The 17,556-nt window shown below is 51.9% G+C and overlaps 4 protein-coding genes across 4 annotated transcripts; 2 read left to right on the plus strand and 2 right to left on the minus strand.

The window, feature by feature from the left end:
- Positions 1-3,077: 3,077 nt before the first annotated feature.
- On the plus strand, positions 3,078-4,975 carry N0V89_004447 (uncharacterized protein; the record flags this gene model as incomplete). Its single annotated transcript, XM_056213232.1, has 3 exons — positions 3,078-3,294; positions 3,452-4,483; positions 4,524-4,975. 3 exons carry the CDS (start codon positions 3,078-3,080, stop codon positions 4,973-4,975), a joined length of 1,701 nt encoding a protein of 566 aa, XP_056073540.1.
- Positions 4,976-10,911: 5,936 nt separating this feature from the next.
- On the plus strand, positions 10,912-12,015 carry N0V89_004448 (uncharacterized protein; the record flags this gene model as incomplete). The annotated part of the gene is made up of 3 exons (XM_056213233.1): positions 10,912-11,422; positions 11,742-11,809; positions 11,863-12,015. 3 exons carry the CDS (start codon positions 10,912-10,914, stop codon positions 12,013-12,015), a joined length of 732 nt encoding a protein of 243 aa, XP_056073541.1.
- Positions 12,016-12,231: 216 nt separating this feature from the next.
- On the minus strand, positions 12,232-13,115 carry N0V89_004449 (uncharacterized protein; the record flags this gene model as incomplete). The annotated part of the gene is made up of 2 exons (XM_056213234.1): positions 12,232-12,494; positions 12,548-13,115. 2 exons carry the CDS (start codon positions 13,113-13,115, stop codon positions 12,232-12,234), a joined length of 831 nt encoding a protein of 276 aa, XP_056073542.1.
- A 1,466-nt stretch (positions 13,116-14,581) lies between these two features.
- Positions 14,582-17,083, minus strand: N0V89_004450 (uncharacterized protein; the record flags this gene model as incomplete). Its single annotated transcript, XM_056213235.1, has 3 exons — positions 14,582-15,150; positions 15,208-16,804; positions 17,078-17,083. The coding sequence occupies 3 exons, from the start codon at positions 17,081-17,083 to the stop codon at positions 14,582-14,584; spliced, it is 2,172 nt and encodes a 723-aa protein (XP_056073543.1).
- Positions 17,084-17,556: the final 473 nt, after the last annotated feature.

The raw sequence follows: 17,556 nt of genomic DNA on the forward strand, positions 1-17,556 counted from the left end.
TACATGGAGGGTAGAGCACACCCTCCGAAGAAAGGAAGAGATCTACCTTGCTTATCGTTCAGCGCTAAGCATTTCTCCGCGATGCAGCCCAGGAGCGCCATGGCCGCCCCGCAGGCTTGTGAAGGCTTGACGCATGACGTACGGTCAGCACCTGAGCATTCACGTCGCAACGTGTCTACCAGAAACGATTGAATGCATCGAAATAGTAGCGCCACCTGTGGCGGCTGCGCCCCCTGCAGGGCCGTTGATCCCCATTATAGGCGCATAACAAGTGCCCTGCCATGCCCAATCGTGAAACGTGCCGCGCGCTGCGACCCGCTGCTTCGTCACCTTTCGCGCCTTCCTCAAAGCCTCCTTGTTAACTTGGTTCTCCACCACCAAAACCCACTGGACCCCTTGCGAACTGCATTGTTTCCAACGTCCTTCCACGCATTTCAAACCTGAAGTGTACGCTGCAAACGACCGCGCGGGACTACGAAGCGCATACCTTCCTGCGCCGGCTTACGCGCATTCCTCTCCCGCGTCACCGCTTCCTTCACGACCGGATGCTCTACACGCCCTCCTACAAGCATGGCTACCCGCATATTCGCTAGAGAGGCGCCCGATCCTCTTGAGGCAGCACCCATCATCGGCTCTTTTGCCAGAGCAGCGCACCAGCTGGGCAAGCGCTTGGAGTGTGAAAGCGAGAAGCTCGAACACGAGACAAGTAAGCCGACCCGATACTGCACACGCGGATAGCTGGACTGACAGCATCGTAGTCGTTGAGGAACCATTATGGAAGAGCCTTACGTTCCACCACTTCGGTCTGATCCTTTCTGCGACATTTGGTGCACTCGCACTTGCTATAGCCTTTTTCTTGATCTTGCGGCATGCGACGCACTACTTGAAACCATACGAACAGAAACAGTGTGTATGACTTCATGGGCTGCAAGACCTCGACTGATGAAAACAGCATCATACGGATCCTACTTATGATACCCATTTATGCCGCCGTTTCTTTTTTGAGCTACCTATACTACCACAAAGCCGTATACTTCGAGGTTCTACGTGACTGCTATGAAGCATTCGCCATCGCGAGTTTCTTTACCTTGATGTGCCATTACATCGCACCAAATCTACACGAACAAAAGGACTACTTCCGGAGCGTGCAACCGAAGAATTGGGTGTGGCCAGTGACTTGGATGCAGAAGTGCACAGGCGGCGAGGACAAGGGTTGGCTGCGCAGACCGCGAAGCGGACTCACCTGGTTCAATGTAGGTTAGCCGTAATGTGGGAGAAGATCAATTACTGACAGCGACTAGGTTGTTTGGCTCAGCATCTTCCAATACTGCTTCATCCGTCCGTTCTTCACAGTTGTTGCCGTCATTACCCAACATTTTGGCCGCTACTGCCAGAGCTCCAAAGATCCCCGATTCGCATATATCTGGGTCGCGGGCTTCGAAGCCGTCTCCGTTACGATCGCCATGTATTGCTTGATCCAGTTCTACATCCAGCTCAAGGAAGACCTGGCCCCCCACCGACCTTTCATGAAGGTGCTCTGCATCAAACTCGTCATTTTCTTCTGTTTCTGGCAGAGCTGGATCATATCACTCTTGACTGCCGACAGCGGGCCTCTTAAAGCGACTAAGAAGATTGCTGGACCTGATCTAAGGATCGGTATCCCGTCAATGCTGACATGTGTCGAGATGTCTATCTTCGCGGTTTTGCACCTGTTCGCCTTCCCTTGGAAACCATATGATCTTGCACGACGTCACGAGCCTCTCCCACAAGCGGGTGAAGACCAAGTTCCCAAAGCGCCGAAGAAATACGCTCACGGCCCGGCTCGTGCGCTTATTTCCACCTTCAACCCGTGGGATATGGTCAAAGCCTGTGCACGTGGATTCCGCTGGCTGTTCGTCGGCGCACGGCATCGCAAGGATGACCCATCCTATCAAACTAAGCTCGACCCGCTGTCAACCGACACCGGGTATCATAGCGGGCCTACTTTTGCTGGGAATGGAGAATCTGCGACCGAAACGGCGTTGGACAAGGAAATAGGCGTACAACGGTCTGATCACTCTGACCGTGCAGGCCTTTTGTCTAATGCACAGACTAACCCGACTTTGTCAAGACAGGAGTCGGACCCGTACCACCGCACGAACGACCGATATGGGAACTCGTACAGCCATTCCTCGGCTGCGACGCCTGGACAGGAACACGGCATAGTGTCACCGGGTATGCAGACAAACCCATACTATGATCGTCAAGAGACTTCTTATCGTCCAGCTCCGCATCAACAACCGCAACCGACGTATAACAACAACCAAGCTTGGGATATGTTTGGCGGTGTGAATGGACAGAACGTTCAGAACATCGCACGACCTAGGGACCGGCCACCACCCGAAAATTATTCTTCAAATGGTTTTATTTGAATGGGAACCATATCAACGACTTGGTTTCCTCTAGCGTACAGCAGTTGCGCTTGGTTTCTTGATTATCGGGTACATTGCATTGCAGGCGTTAGGTTGGGTTGAGGTCTTGGGACGGCCCGGATTGCATTTGGATACCCTCATGAGGATTGCTATGGCGAGCAGGTTCTGGTACGACATGTTTGAATAAGATGTAGGATTATAGGAACCAGTTCTTGAGCATCAAACTCGGGAACTAACAATTTGAACCAATCCATTATTGATGCTAATTACTCATTCGAGCCCGGATCTACCGAGATCTGCACTTGCGTCAGTTTCCTTCATGACAACGCTTTAGATCGAACAAAGCAACTTGGACCGACATTGCATGCTTGCTTACCTGTACCTTCAAACGGTTCAGGCGGCTGAAGATCGTTGTGGCACACAAAGCGTGGCTTGCCCTTGCGCTTATGCAAGCCATGCCGTTAGCGCACCCTGACGCGCTGCCCCAGCCTTGTGCTTCAAAACGCCGAGCTGCATCCGTCACAAGCTTGAGCCTTCTCCACAACACGATTCTGCTCCAACCCCCACGTTCTTACTTCTGCACAACTCTTCGGTTTCTTTTCAATTATCGCTCGCATGCGATTGATCTGATCTCTCACATACTCGCAATTGGTTAGCATCTCGACGATGACAGACTACAACAAAGAAACCGTCGCAAAGCTGCGCCAAGTGCTCAAAGACAGAAATATTCCGAGCACGGGGTTGACGAGGAAGGCGCAGATCATCGAGAAGCTTGAGGAGTGGGATGTAGAGAATGCGAACGAAGGAGAGACTGAGAACGCGCCGGCCGCTGCGCAGGCTGAGGAGGAAGAGGCAGCAGGTACGTCGGAGGCGCGCGTGTACGGTGCTTGGGATTTGCTTGCTAATATCATTGTAGAGCCTGCGATAGGAGAAGCGTCTTTAGAGCCTCCCGAGGCGGATGATGAAGCTGCTGCAGCCGCGCCGGAACCTACCACGACCGAACAACCTACAGAGGCAGCAGAAGCTTCGCCGAAAATGAGCGCGCCAGAGGCTGCACAAGAAGACCCTGCATCAGACGCTCAGAGAAAAAGATGCTGCGGCTAGCGCGTCTCAGGAAGATGCGCAACCCGCTCCAGTAGCAGCAGAGCCCGTGCAAATACCCACCGAGTCACACGCAACCGACTTCGCAAGACCTACTCAGACACCTTCACCCGCTCCGGACGAAAAGCCGTCAATAGAGAAGCCAGAGCTGCTTTCTATATCCGAGCGATCAACAACCACGACTGCGGATCAGTCAAGATTGAATACGGAGGAGCTTGAGGCTGACACTAGGAAGCGTAAGAGGAGGAGCCTGACGCCTGAACTATCAGCGCAGGAAGTACGCGCGAAAAAGCCAAGGCCGAGTGAAGATGCTGTGCACGTGGTTGCCCCTGCCGTAGACGAAGACACGGTCATGGACCAGCGGGCACCCGAAGAGGCAGAAAAGGAGCTCGACGAGAAGGCTATGGAAGAAGAAAAACGCAGTGGGCAACCAGAAGTCGAATCCAAGAAGTCAGAGACAGACCATTCGGGGAAGAAAGAGAAAGCGCCCCGCTATCGCGAACTTCTCGAGCCAACCTCCGAACCACCCTCAGCAGACGCACCGACAGACCTCCCAGACGACCGCTTCATAACCCCAGCCCTCCACCTCGCAACTCCCTCCCTCTACATCCGCAACCTCATGCGCCCCCTCCGCCCAGAACCCCTCCGCGCACATCTCGTCACCCTCGCTTGTCCTCCCTCCGCAGATCCAGACCCAGACATCATATCCACCCTCTTTCTCGACAATATGAAAACTCACGCCCTCGTCCGCTTCGCCTCCACCACCGCCGCTTCCCGCGTTCGCGCCTCTTTACACGGCACAATCTGGCCACCCGAGGGAAATAGGAAAGACCTCTGGGTAGACTTCGTGCCCGACGAGAAATGCTCTGCGTGGATCCAGGAAGAAGAAGATGCCATGGCTGCGGAGAAGGAAGCGCGGGCTGCAGGTCGACCCATTCCTGCGAAGAAATTCGAGGTCGTCTATGAAGAGAGTGAAGAGGGGGGGATACACAGCTGTTTTCCAGGAAGTAGGTGCTGGAGCTGCGGCTTTTAATCCGCCGAAGGGCCCGCGAAGGGCAAGCCACCAAGTTGCAGCACCTGGATCAGCGCCTACGCAGGAAACGAGACAGAATGCCGAGGCGTCATTCAAAACACTCGACGAGCTGTTCAATTCCACGGCCACGAAACCCAAACTGTACTTTCTTCCTGTTTCAGATGAGCGCGCGGATGCACGGAGGAGGGACCTCGAGGGGGAAACTAGTCGTGATTGGGCACCTGAAGAGAAGCGCAAGGGTCGCGGTATCCAGGCGAGTAGGCTCGATCAGAAGGTTAGGTTTACATTTGATGACGAGGACCGTGTGGTCGAAGCGGGTGGGGACTTTGGCCCATGGACGGAACAATCAGACTTCAGAGGAGGACGAGGGGGCGGTAGAGGAGGGTTCAGAGGACGTGGAAGGGGTGGCGGGTGGCGAAGCGGGCCTTAGGTGGTATGAAGGTGTTGTGTTGTTGTATATCGAAAAACAAATAAGCAAGGGAAGAGTCGTCAAGATCGGCTATCTGGGATAAATCCCTTCATGTTGCTGGGAATCTACAGGCACGAAGAAGATGTACCCGTAGTTATACTTATCAAAAACTGGACTAGTTGAATCCAGAGACGAACGATGGGATGAGTCCTTTGAAAAGAGTGTGACGCGCTTTTGTAGGTGGATTGGGACGTCCACGGCTGCTGTCACTTCACTTTTGCATACGGTACATGTGTAGTCTCGACTCACAGTAGCGACACCACAGGCAACTTCTCGAACCAAGAAATACAGTTAAACATCCACTGCTCATGGACTGAAATTGAACCAGGTACTGCTGTCTGAAGGGATGGATGATACAGTTAGGCATAGATATTTGAGATACTTTCGGTCGCGCAATTGGGTATCCTGGGTTAACTCAGTGCATCGAATCTAAGCGCAGTGCTGTAGGTGAACATGATGGTTTACCTCACGTGCCCCACAACTGCCCCAAACGCTTCTCACTTACTAGAGCCTTCTCATCTTCGTCAGACACTCCCTTTCCAATACGAGGCGACGAGCACCAGCTACCGCCACCATGGCAGCAGTCGTTTCTCAATGCGTGACGGCTTTCCGTTTTCTAAACCTGCCGAAGGAGACACCGTCTTACGGTGTAAGTAGTTGATGCTTTATAATGTCTCTTCGTAAGGTTGCAGTACCCGACGTAGTTCGCTAAAACGATGTGGATACGGGCGCTTGCCAATGCAAATCAAGCACTATACCTTGAAGACCTCCAACGCAGACAACATCCATAAGACGGTTACCGTCATCTTTCGGGGTCTCCCCATGGCTATCCTCGTAACGTGCCGCACAGTGCATGATGAAGCTTATAAGATTATCCAAGTCTGCGCAGATGAACATGTGGCCAAACATCCACCCAGACTGAGATACACCGAAAGTGAACCCCTTTTTTGCCCACTAGAAATGATCACGTTATGTTTTCTGGTCCGCTTTTAGTGTGCTGAAATCCACTACAACGATAACCCAGTCATTACCTCTCTTTCCGACGCTCTCTCTCGTCAAGCCCTTCAAGACTCGGGTAGAGGCTCCGAACTTTCGCCTGAAGTGATGAATAAGTCTTCACGATCCTCGAAGTTGGTGATAGCTTATGCACACTACAGCAAATGAACACGTGCCAAATTACGATTGCTCGCGGGGAACACATCTCCGCGTTCGTAGCTGCTATACTGCGTGATCATGGGTCTTGACAGCCAATTTGCTCGCTTCATCAAGCAAGGAGCTGCGCAGATCAGAATGGGTACAAGGGATTTTCAAGTTGTGCTCGACATGCGTAACTGCCAGAGCGCATCGTCGTACCCATGGCTCGAGTGGGGGTGGGCACTGAGCGTCCGAGATATCGAAGCTTGGAGATCATATGTCAAAGGTGGGTCCGGCATGACATTTGCAGGTTTCATAACGGAGCGAGGGTACCAAGGCGTTCCAAAAACCTACGAGGCTGAGCTTGATACCTCACCGAGGTCAAATCTTCGCTTGGAGTAGATGGATGAAGCTACCTGGAGGAAAGACTGGCTGGAGTCGAACTAGTCACCGATAGGTGCGAGGGATGAGAGCTTAGAGGAATCTTCGGCAGATGCTACTGGCGGAAGTACAAATTTTCGAAGGATGTTTCGCGCATTCTGGAATAACGAACATTGTGAAAAGCCCAATTATTAGCACATAGAAAGACTTTCGAGGGTAGTGCCAGTGTATCAGAACGGCAGTCTGTCTGTTCGAAAGGACGAGTTATCGATATTGATGAGAGCCTTGAGGTGGACTGGCATGAAAGTTTTCGGGCAATGTATAGTTATGCTGGTGTAGCATACGGTGTTCAAGATTAGCCCTAACTAAAGTGAAACAGTTGTCTCTAAGCTTTGATTACGCCACAATTCAACTATGTACATACGCGGACACCTTCAAACGACGCCTGATGCCTATTTGCGTACTGTAATCGCCTCATCGGAAAGCAAAAGATCAAGTGATAGCATAAAGTCCAGCTAAACTTCCTGAAGTGGACATATTGGAACGGCCTACTTCCAAAACGTTGTAATCATCATGCTCTGAACTATGTCCGGGGGTCGATGGACGGCTTGCCATTTGGGGCGAAACAATTAAGCTCGTCCTGAGAATTTGTACTTGTCTCATTCTGTGGCGTTGTTGGAACTGTAATCGAAACACGATTCAGAGTGTGGCTTGTTTCAGCCTTACCAGCAGGCGAAGGGCCAATCCACCGAAGCACAAAACTTAGTGCTAAGGTCCAATCCAAGGTACAGATGGCTGAAACCCCAACAGCTAATGCTTTTTGGTCATCGCAAACTTTCCAAATGCTAACTTGAAATCGAGGAGTTTGTCCCTATCGAAGGACTTGCGCCGAAGAGATGCTCGCGACGACTGCGCCTCTATACGCACTTGTGTCCAGGAGTTGCCCCTTGCATACGGTTCCCAAGGTGTTCTTGGTCTCAAGGACGGTCCCTTATAATGACGGTCCCGCTTTGCATTCCTTGTCAGGCCAATATGGTGGATTGTATCATTCATTGCGATACTTTCCTCTTCTCGTAATATCCTATAATCGAACATCCAACCAACATCGACGAGTTCGGAACGTTTACAAGGTTGAAATTCTTGTTTGAAGGTGCTTGAATCTAAGAAACAACTCACATCATGACCGTTGGACACAAGGCCTGCAACCCGAGTACCTCCAGTTTTGCATCATCATTTACCTTCATTGATGATGATGAAGCCGAGTACATGGGATTGATACAGAATCGAATCCGAGACTTCTTCCCAAACTTTGCGAAAGCGATCCCGAATCAATCTCCGGTCGAGCGAGAGATCGGAAGGTGTGCCGTCCTCGATTTCGAACGAGGATGCCAGCCTAAGTGTACTTCGTTCCAGAATTCGGTGCAGCTTAGGCATTACCTTCTCGATACTTCGTCTACCTTGGACCTTGGCTCTAAAGACCCAGGGAAACGGCGACTCTTCATTTTAGAAGATCTGCCTTGCAACTACATCTTAGCATTAGGATCACGGTTAAGAATACCTCCAAGCTTCTTTGCCGGCCAATACGACGACCCAGCGGTGTCGGCATTCAATCACCGGAGTCCATTCATCCGATTCACTAGCTCTCAGTTTCGCCTGCGTTATGCAACCTCAAATCGAGTTGAAATCAATGTTCCGCCAGGGGCAGAAGGTAACACTTCTACGTTCGCCTTCAACACCAATGTCTCTCGCTACCTTAATATGTACGACCCAAAAGGGCCTTTCTACGATGAACCCCGAAGTCATCATCAGATGTCCTTCTGGAGCTCTCACCCGCGCGAAGATGGTTCCTGGGACGCGGTTCTCCTCGTAGACCCTCCGCTCCAAGGTTTCGTCCGTTGCCTTCCTTCGATGCAGCTAGCGCCTCTGCGATCCAGACTGAGAGACGAGGATTCGATACCGAAGCACTTCCTATACCCTGAGACGCATGTTCAAGAAGAACTTCCACATAAGGTGTTGGAGTGGTCGAGATGCTACGAGATACCGGAGTATAGATCTTTGTTCGATGATACACTGGATATGATGTTGTCCAATGATTATGACGACGGCAAAGGCGTAACAGACCCGATGTCCGCCGTGGAGATTCCCCGCAAACTCGTCATCGCGACATTGATCGCTTTTCTGCGACGAAGACAATTAAATCTATTCCGACTCCAAAAATGTCAAATGCAACAGAAATTTCTGTCCAGCTTCTCGGAAGGGCCCCTGTCAAGATGGCACCACCAATTTTTCGATTTCGTCGTGGGCAGCTGCGCTGCTATGAAAGCTTTCTGTCGCGAGATTGAAGACAATATGATCGCACTTGGTCTACCTACCAGTTCCAACATGCCGCTGAGTCCGAATATGGGATGGACGCCATCGCAGTGGGAGATCGACGGATGGAGATCGGTCCAGGACCTTACACGTGTGGTCGACGGCTTGACGAACTCATTGGCAACGGGATATTTGCAATACATCACGATCCAAGAAGCGCGCATCTCCAATGCAAATGCTCAAAGCTTATCCAAAATCACCGTACTGACCATGCTCTTTATACCTTTATCCACGGTTGCAGCGATATTTTCCATGGGCGGAGACTTCCTTCCAGGAAATTCAAGAGGCTGGGTGTTTTGGACTGTCGCGATTCCAGTGGTACTTATGCTTATGTTCCTATATTGGCGCCAACAAATTGTTGTTTTGGTTCGAAAAAGTAAACGGAATTTGTTACCTATCTCGGAGGTACCAGGGAGTAAGCCATGAAGTTCAGATAATACGCTTTGTACAACATTTTGTAGTTTCGCAATTGTTTTTTTGCGGCCATTCTTGCCGAAATCCTCGTTTCCTTCATAGATGCTCAAGGAATGATAATAATACAACGCTTAGAAGGACAATTGTACTGCTCGATCATCTTGTGACACTCCGATGTTGAATGGGACATGTCCTAACTGGGTAAACCGAGGAGACGGCGTTTAGGCGGGCAGCGGTCGGTTCGCATCGAGGTTATCCTCGCCGCCTTGGATCTTTCGACTGATGACGGATTCGCGCGTGTACATGTGATACAGCGATCAAGGTTCGCAACAAATAGTATCGCAGCCCGCGTCGATATAGTGGGTTCTCTGAGTCGTGATAGAGCTTAGCCAGTCTTTGGCTTCTCCGCATTCCCCACACTCTGCTTCCCTCTTCGCTTGTTTCTTCCCCGATCCCGAAGACTAGCGCGAAATGACGGCAAGAAGTGCGGATGCTCACTCAGTGCTGTTCCCTGTTGTAGAATAAATTAACTTGAGCCTCATTCATATCATTTATCGACGTGCAACTTGCTCATCTCGCCCTTGGCCTCTGAAGCATATACAAAGATTTCAGGATCGAGTCCCTACATAATGGCCGACCTTACCGCGGATGGGGACGACAAGGCCCAAGTGCATGGTATTGAGCACAAAATTGGTCCTGGAGACGACACAGCTGCAACTCTCGGAATGCAGTTTGCTAACTCGATGCCTGAATACCATTCTAATATTACGAAGAAGCTCCTGAGGAAGGTTGACATTCACCTGCTGCCATTGCTGATATTGATGTAAGTCAGCTAGGAATTCACGCTCCATCCTCCGTTGGTGCGCGGTTGGTAGCGAGAGGAATCACGCAGGTCTTGGATCATATTGATATGCTTGGCCCCATCACACCCGAGTCTAACTCCACGACAGGTATCTCCTTAACTTCTTAGACCGAAAGTAAGTTTTCAACGGCAAATCATGGTTACAGCTCATTAGAAGGTACATCGAATAGCTGAACGTAAATAGCAATTTATCGCAAGCAAGACTGGGCACGTTAGAGGCCGACTTGGGTAAGAGATTCCCCGATAATGCATCACAAATAAGTAATGTGTTGCAGGAATGGAGGGGACGGACTTCAATTTGGCAACTAGTATCCTTTTCGTCGGTTACTTGTTGATGCAGCTACCTTCGAACCTGCTTATAACGCGTTTGCGTCCCTCTTGGTACCTCGGCACTGCCATGACAATCTGGTAAGAGCTGTTGATATAATTACCTCGCTATTGGCAGCAAGCTCACTGTACAAGGGGAACGATATCGGCATCGCAGGCCGCGGTCCACTCATTTGGCGGTCTTATTGCCTGCCGTTTCTTTCTAGGTTTCGCCGAGGCACCTTTTTTCCCAGGTGCAATCTTTCTCATGTCATCATGGTATACTCGTAGTGAGTTGGCACACCGAATCGCTTGGTTCTACGCGGGATCCTCGTTAGCGAATGCTTTTGGTGGTCTCCTTGGGGCAGGGGTGTTGGGCAATCTAAGTGGTGCTCACGGCATTGCTGGATGGTAGGTAGTATTCCATATCATGCTCATGCGGAACCAGGCTGACAATACCATCAGGAGATGGTTGTTCATCATAGAAGGAGTCATTACTATTGGTGTTGCTATCACAGCGGCATTCATCCTCCCAGACTATCCTGCCACAACGACATGGCTTTCCGACGAGGAAAAAGCATATGCCCAGTGGAGACTGGTCGATGACATCGGAGAGTCGGACGAGGGAGGTGCCTCATCCATCAAAGATGGGGTCATACTTGCCTTTAAAGATCCTCGACTGTACCTATTCACCTTGCTTCAGCACATAAGTTTACTGTCGCAGTCCTTCCAGTACTTCTTCCCGACGATCGTCAAGACCCTTGGCTATGGGAACATTGAGACATTGCTCATCACTGCGCCAGTGTGGATCGGAACGTTCCTGGTTTCGCTCGTAGTAACCTACACTGCCGGAAAATACAACGACCGAAGCATACACATCTTCTGTTTAATGCTGATATCCGTAGTGGGAAACATCATTGTCGTTTCTTCACTCAACACTGGTAAGCAGCTCCGAGCTCTTCGCATCATGTTACACTGACGAATTGCATCAGGCGTGAGATTCTTCGCGATGTTTCTGATGCCTATGGGTGCCGTTTCGGCCTATCAGATCATCCTCACCTGGGTCTCGAACAGTTTTCCGCGCCCTCTGGTCAAAAGATCAGCATGCATTTCAATTGCTAACATGATCGGGAATTGCTCAAACATTTATGGGCCTTACAGTAAGCTTTTCAATCCAACACACATCAAGCAAAGAATGAAAACCACGGCGTTTTTATTTTTCTATTATCATGATTTCATATGCTGACCTTGGTTGTCTAGTGTATCCATCTACGGATGGGCCAAGGTATCTTCCAGGCGGTAGTGCGACTGCTGCGGTTGCTCTTTCTGTAGGTCTTTACCATTTTGCATTAGAATAACCTGCTACTGACTATGTATTCAGGTTGCTATACTGGCATTGGTCGTACGACTAGTTTTACAGAGAGACAACAAGAAGCTCGCGGTTCGTGATGTTCTTGACAATGAAGGCAGTGTCGGTGGATCTGGAGGGGCAGCTTTGGGAGGCAGGGCTTTGGGATTCAGATATGTCCTCTGAACCCTCCGTCACACAAAGTATGACTTGAAATGGCTGTACCCATGTATGTAATCAAGGGATCCGCAATTTCGACCTAATGTTCAAGAAGTATAGACAGATTTATGGGTCCTTCCAGAGACCAGCAAGTGCATTGATAATATACTTGATTGCTACATGAAGCCTACAAAGTGAGACGCGTAATGGTCATCAATAATGGCGAAGGAACCAACCACAAAGCTAGTAGTTGTCATCACGACGTTGTCCGCTGCCGTAGGAGTCACCCTGGCCGTAGCTGTCGCCACCTGTTTGTCTTCCGCTTCCCAAGCCTGAGCCTGTGTTGCCACTGCCGAAGTCGTCATCTCCGGTGCGGCGACTGCCTCCATAGCTATCACCGCCCGACTGACCGAAGTCACCAGTTGTCTTGCCGGCCCCGAAACTGTCGTCGTCATTTCTGCGGCTCGAGCCGTATCCTCCTGAGGTGGTCGAATCGCCTCCGAAGCCTGTCGATTGTTAGCATGACAAGTCGATCTTGTTGGACAGGTAATAGACTTACCACCAGAGGATGTCACATCACCACGGCCAGAGGATCCATAGCTGTCGTCCCCAGCTCCAGAACGTCCCGTGGAGCCGTAAGAGTCATCGCCACGTCCAGATGAACCAATCTTATCATCACCAGTACGGCCTGAGCTGCCGAAGGTATCATTATCGCGTCCAGAGCTTCCAAAGGCATCGTTGTCGCGGCCAGAGCTTCCGTAGGTGTCTTTGTCACGACCAGAGCTCCCATAAGTATCGCTTGTATCACGGCCAGAGCTTCCGTAAGTATCGCTTGTATCGCGACCGGAGCTTCCTAAAGTATCGCTTGTATCGCGGCCAGAGCTGCCGAAGGTATCGTTGTCGCGGCCGGAGCTTCCATAGGTGTCGTTGTCGCGGCCGGAGCTTCCGAAAGTATCGCTCGTACCGGTTTGACGGCCACTCCCGTACGTGTCCGAGTCGTCCCTGCGACCGCTTCCATACGAGTCGTCGTTGTCGCGGCCGCCTGAGCCGTACGAGTCGTCGTTATCGTTGTTCTTGCCCACCTTATCCTTCACCTTGTCCTTGACCTTGTCCATGAATCCCGACATGTTGATAGTTTGCTATAATCTGAAAGCTGATTCTTTTGGGGTGAGGGTAGAGAAGAGTAAGCTGCTTCGATCAGACTTGGGAATAGCTTGACATGCTCCCTCTTTTATAACCTCCCAATTGCTACCCCTCATCCACCCCTCCTCAGTCAAGCCCAAGTGCTAGTCCTAAAACCTGTTTCCTAGATCAGGCTGGTTCTACTGTCAGCTTGGATGGTGCCATATCAGCAGGGTGTCACCCCGCCGGCCGCATTTCGTCACACAAGGCCGAACTATCGCCTCGATACCGCACGTGGAAGTAGGACCGTGGCATAGCTCTTGGTCTCATTCGCCAATGCCTTGCATCTCGGGTCGGCCGTCAGGTTGCGCGAGCTTGCGCGGTATTTACGAGGTGGCTTGGCCAGATGGAGAGTAGCATCAGGACCATCTCAGCTGCCGACAGATGGTAACTATGCTGTCGGTTGGGCAATGGCAGGCTTAGCAGAAAGCTTGGTCGCGTAGCGTACGCGCACTGCCACACATGGCGTCACAAAGAGGGGTACATCGCCTAACACGCGGCCTACGCCACAGGTTGGGCGATAGCCGCGATTGGGGAAAGGGGATTGCTTTGTTGGTGGTGGTGGAGCTACGAAGCTAGGCAATAATCTCGTCGGGCGGATGCGGACTAGAGCTACACCTCAGCTACTGCGGTACAACAACAAAGCAGCTGAGATCAGCTAGGTACATGATCTGGAGTTTGCGAAGAACCGAGTCTTGGACAATCTAGATAAGTCATGTGAGCATCAAGATCAAGTCCCGTAGAAGCTTGTCTCATACAAGTCTAGATCGCTCCGTCCTCGTGGAAGTGGAACGAGAAGACATCACTGGCAGACGTACGAGGGAACTTATCTTCCACACTGACGTTCTGTTTGTTTTTCAATCAAGTGACTACTACCAACACACATCCTCCCATCCAATAGAGAATCCAAGCCCGAGCCCAGTAGAAACGTTCTTTTTGTCTAATGCCAGAAGAGAGGTAAAGGCGGCGGGGAAGGAGCAGAAGCGACAAGACGAGAAGGGATATACAAGCCCCCAACGCATAGCTAAGAAGAGCAAAGGGGATATCAAAGCGAAGTATGTAGAAGGTACAAGGAAGAAAATGGCTGAAGCCGATCAAGCAAAAAAAGCGAGCGTGTCCCAGGGCGAGTGACCAGACCAAGAGTACCAGAGGCGTCCGTCCCATCCCGTTCATCGAACCGTGTGTCCCACCGCCCATGGTATCTCGTTATGTTCCGTCCTCCAGCCCACCGATACCTGACCCGCCAAGTGCAGACCTCCTCCTTCCAATCGAAATGAACTCAAGGAAATCTTGGTCCCATTAGGGACTGCATTATTAATACAGGGCTTTCCATCGCCGAGAGATGGTCATATTGCCATCGATGGTGGTAGGCGATGGCGTTGAATTAGCAGTAAGGAAACCTTACTAACGGTTACCTCACGTTCATGTCGGACGTGGTCTGTTCCGACTCTTCATCCTCAATCCTGCGTCTCATACCGCCTTCCACCTGGATGCCGTTCTGCACCCAATCTATCTTCTCAATGTCTTCAAGGCTCTTGCGTCCTCGTGACACCTTCTTCAGGAGACCCTCGACGCAAGCTCGCGCGCCTTCCCACTCCTTGCCCTTCTCCGTGTCCCACTCGCCGTCATCGTCACCGAACCTGATCCACATCCAATCGCATCGTGCGATACGATGAGCAGGCCGGCTGCGTGCAGGCTTGCCAGGTGGGGAATCGAATGGTAGGCGACCTTCTATTAGCGCATAGAGCAAGACACCGAGCGCCCAGGCATCAGTTTGACGGCCGTCATATGGCTGGCCTAGGAGTATTTCAGGAGCAGCATAATCTTCACTGCCACAGCGAGTAGTCAAAAGAGGTGATTCCGGCGGGGCAGGAACACGACGCGAGAGACCCAGATCCGTAAGTGTTGCAATGGGGTACGGATGTGAACGTGGGTTCTTGAGTAGAGGTACTGTAGAGACGGGAATGTTAAGGAGGACATCTGTGACCGATTAGTAGATGTTGCTTGGGGAAGACTGACGGGACGGGTGTAATTTACTTTCTAATTTGATGTCGCGATGCACGATGAGCTTGTCATGAAGATATCGCGTAGCACTGACCAGCTCAGCGAATATACGCTGAACGAGGTCCACACCGAGTAGTTCGCGGTTCGTGCTGGCAACGTCGAACAAATCACCACCGGGGCAATAGGTCAAAACAAGCAGCGCTTGCGATGCACCATTATCGAACGCTCGTAGATGGACGAGCGAAGGATGAGAGACCGAGCGGAGCATCTCAACTTCCCGCTTCAGGCTTAGTTCTACGCGTTCTTCGTCCGCGCCGCCTGCCGGACCGTGCTCGACGATTTTTATGGCGACAAGCTTGCGGGGATCGAGTGTGGTCTCATCAAGTGGGTCGCTGGCTGGACGCTTCTCGCTTGTTGCTAACCAGACCTTGCTAAATGTTCCCTGACCAAGCTGGCGTACTGGGCGCCAGAGCTTCTTGGCCATCTGCGGGCCCTGTCTCACAATTATGTAGTCGATCTTGTCGTCGTCTCCAACCTCTTCCTCTTCACTCTCAGTGACGCTCCGATTGCTAGCCGGTGGTGTAGGCAGACCCGCAGGAACTGTGGCTGGTACCAGGCCTCGCTGTGCGGCCAGATATGCCTCGCGGTGGAGTCGAGACTCGAACGTTGCATCGGGCTGAGACGTTTGGGGTGCTACACCTGAAATCGTGACATGTCGCGAACCGATATTGTGCATGGTGTCGGGCCTGAACTCGCTAAGGCTCCTGTTCCTCTCGCGAGTTGCCTCGTTCTTGTGCTGGGTCTGCATGCTTGCATCGACTGCCTGTTCTCCGGCGGTCTTCAATTTTTGATATCCTTTCTTTTTCAGTGAAGGTGAGGGCGACAAGGTGGCTCCTCCTCTACTAAACATGGCGAACGAGTCGTCTCGTGACGAACCTGACGCGCCTCTTGAGCGAGGGCGAAACGAAACGCCGCCCCTAGTCCATGATCCCGGCGAATCACTCATGACCAGCGGCGAGGGAAGCGGAGTGAGGTCGACCAGAGCGTTCAATGCGGGTGACGAGAGTGCTGAGCCAGGCGACAGCGATCCGGTCATGCTCCCCGCAGAAAAGGTACTCCGCAAATAGCCCTCCTGTATTGCAATGGGCGCAGTGGCCGAGTGCCGCAGCGACTCCCCCGTGCTGCCCTCCTCGTTCGTCGACTCGTTCGCGAGGCGCTCAGCAGCCTTCATGAATAATACGTCGGTGTTCAGGGAGAGGCCGTGGGCGGAGGGGTTGCGGATGTGAAAGCGTGGCAGCGACGGGTCGGATGAGTCGTGCGTGTTGAGAGGCGGGAGGTGCGCGTTCAAGTGACTCGAGGTTGCATTGCCGGTGGAGTGGAGCGCGATAGAGGAGTTGCTTATCGCATTCTGCGAGTCGGCGTGTGACTCGATGCGCGCAGAACGAGGGGCCGCCAGGGCGGAGAGTTGGGTGGGGGACAGAGGGCGGCCCTGCTGCGAAGTCATCTTCGCAGTGTTGATGGAGCGCTGCGGCGGCACCGTCGTGTTTCGCTCACCGCGTGGATGGTTCGGTGGCGCCGCAGGTTCACGGTTCGGGTTAGCCGCGAGCAAAGTGCCTGTCCGGACGCCTGCCTATTGCGATGGCGCGTGCAAGGCTATCTTGATGTCGATAGTCTGGAGATAGCTGTGACATGCACTTTCACCTTCACTGCTCTCGCTCGCACATATTTGCTGTCTGCTGTGCCCTCCAGACCCTTCAGTCTACCCCTACGGCCCTGTGCAACCCAACATTGCTTCCACGCGCATCATCAAAAGCATCCCGACCTATAAGATTGCTTGATTTGGGCACGATTGCTTTCGGAGACTAGACTGGTGGGCCAAGATTAGGCGTAATATGCAGGTCACGTTCATCTCCAGGGCTGCACATTCGCACTGAATCCACACATAACCTCGCCCAGGGACCGATAGAGGCATTCTGTGGTAGACTGACATCACTTGCTCCGCTCTCCGTTTGTAAAGAAGACGGTGCCGCTTGCATCTTTGCACGCATGCGTCAATTTTTTAGTGTGAATCGAGAAGAAGTACCCCAGACATCCGTGCCCTCCACCAAAGCTGACGCCAAGGGCGCCCTATGGCCAACGCTACTGTGGTAGCGTCGAGACTCGAAAAGAGACGCCATGCCTTCTTCCAAAGAAACTATAATACAAAAACTTTTCGTGGCCAAGACCGTCCTCCAATGTAGGAGATCGTCATCCGCAATAGAGTACAAACCGGCCGGGACATCACCTTGCTGCAATGTCAGCCTTGCCCAACCATAATCAAAGATCGAGCTGTGTTTTCCTAGCATGGGCAATACAAACGCCGACAGTGCTCGACTTTGTGTC

Source organism: Didymosphaeria variabile (assembly GCF_027946475.1).
Source record: "Didymosphaeria variabile strain IMI 356815 chromosome Unknown scaffold_3, whole genome shotgun sequence".
In the NCBI taxonomy this organism is placed as follows: domain Eukaryota; kingdom Fungi; phylum Ascomycota; class Dothideomycetes; order Pleosporales; family Didymosphaeriaceae; genus Didymosphaeria; species Didymosphaeria variabile.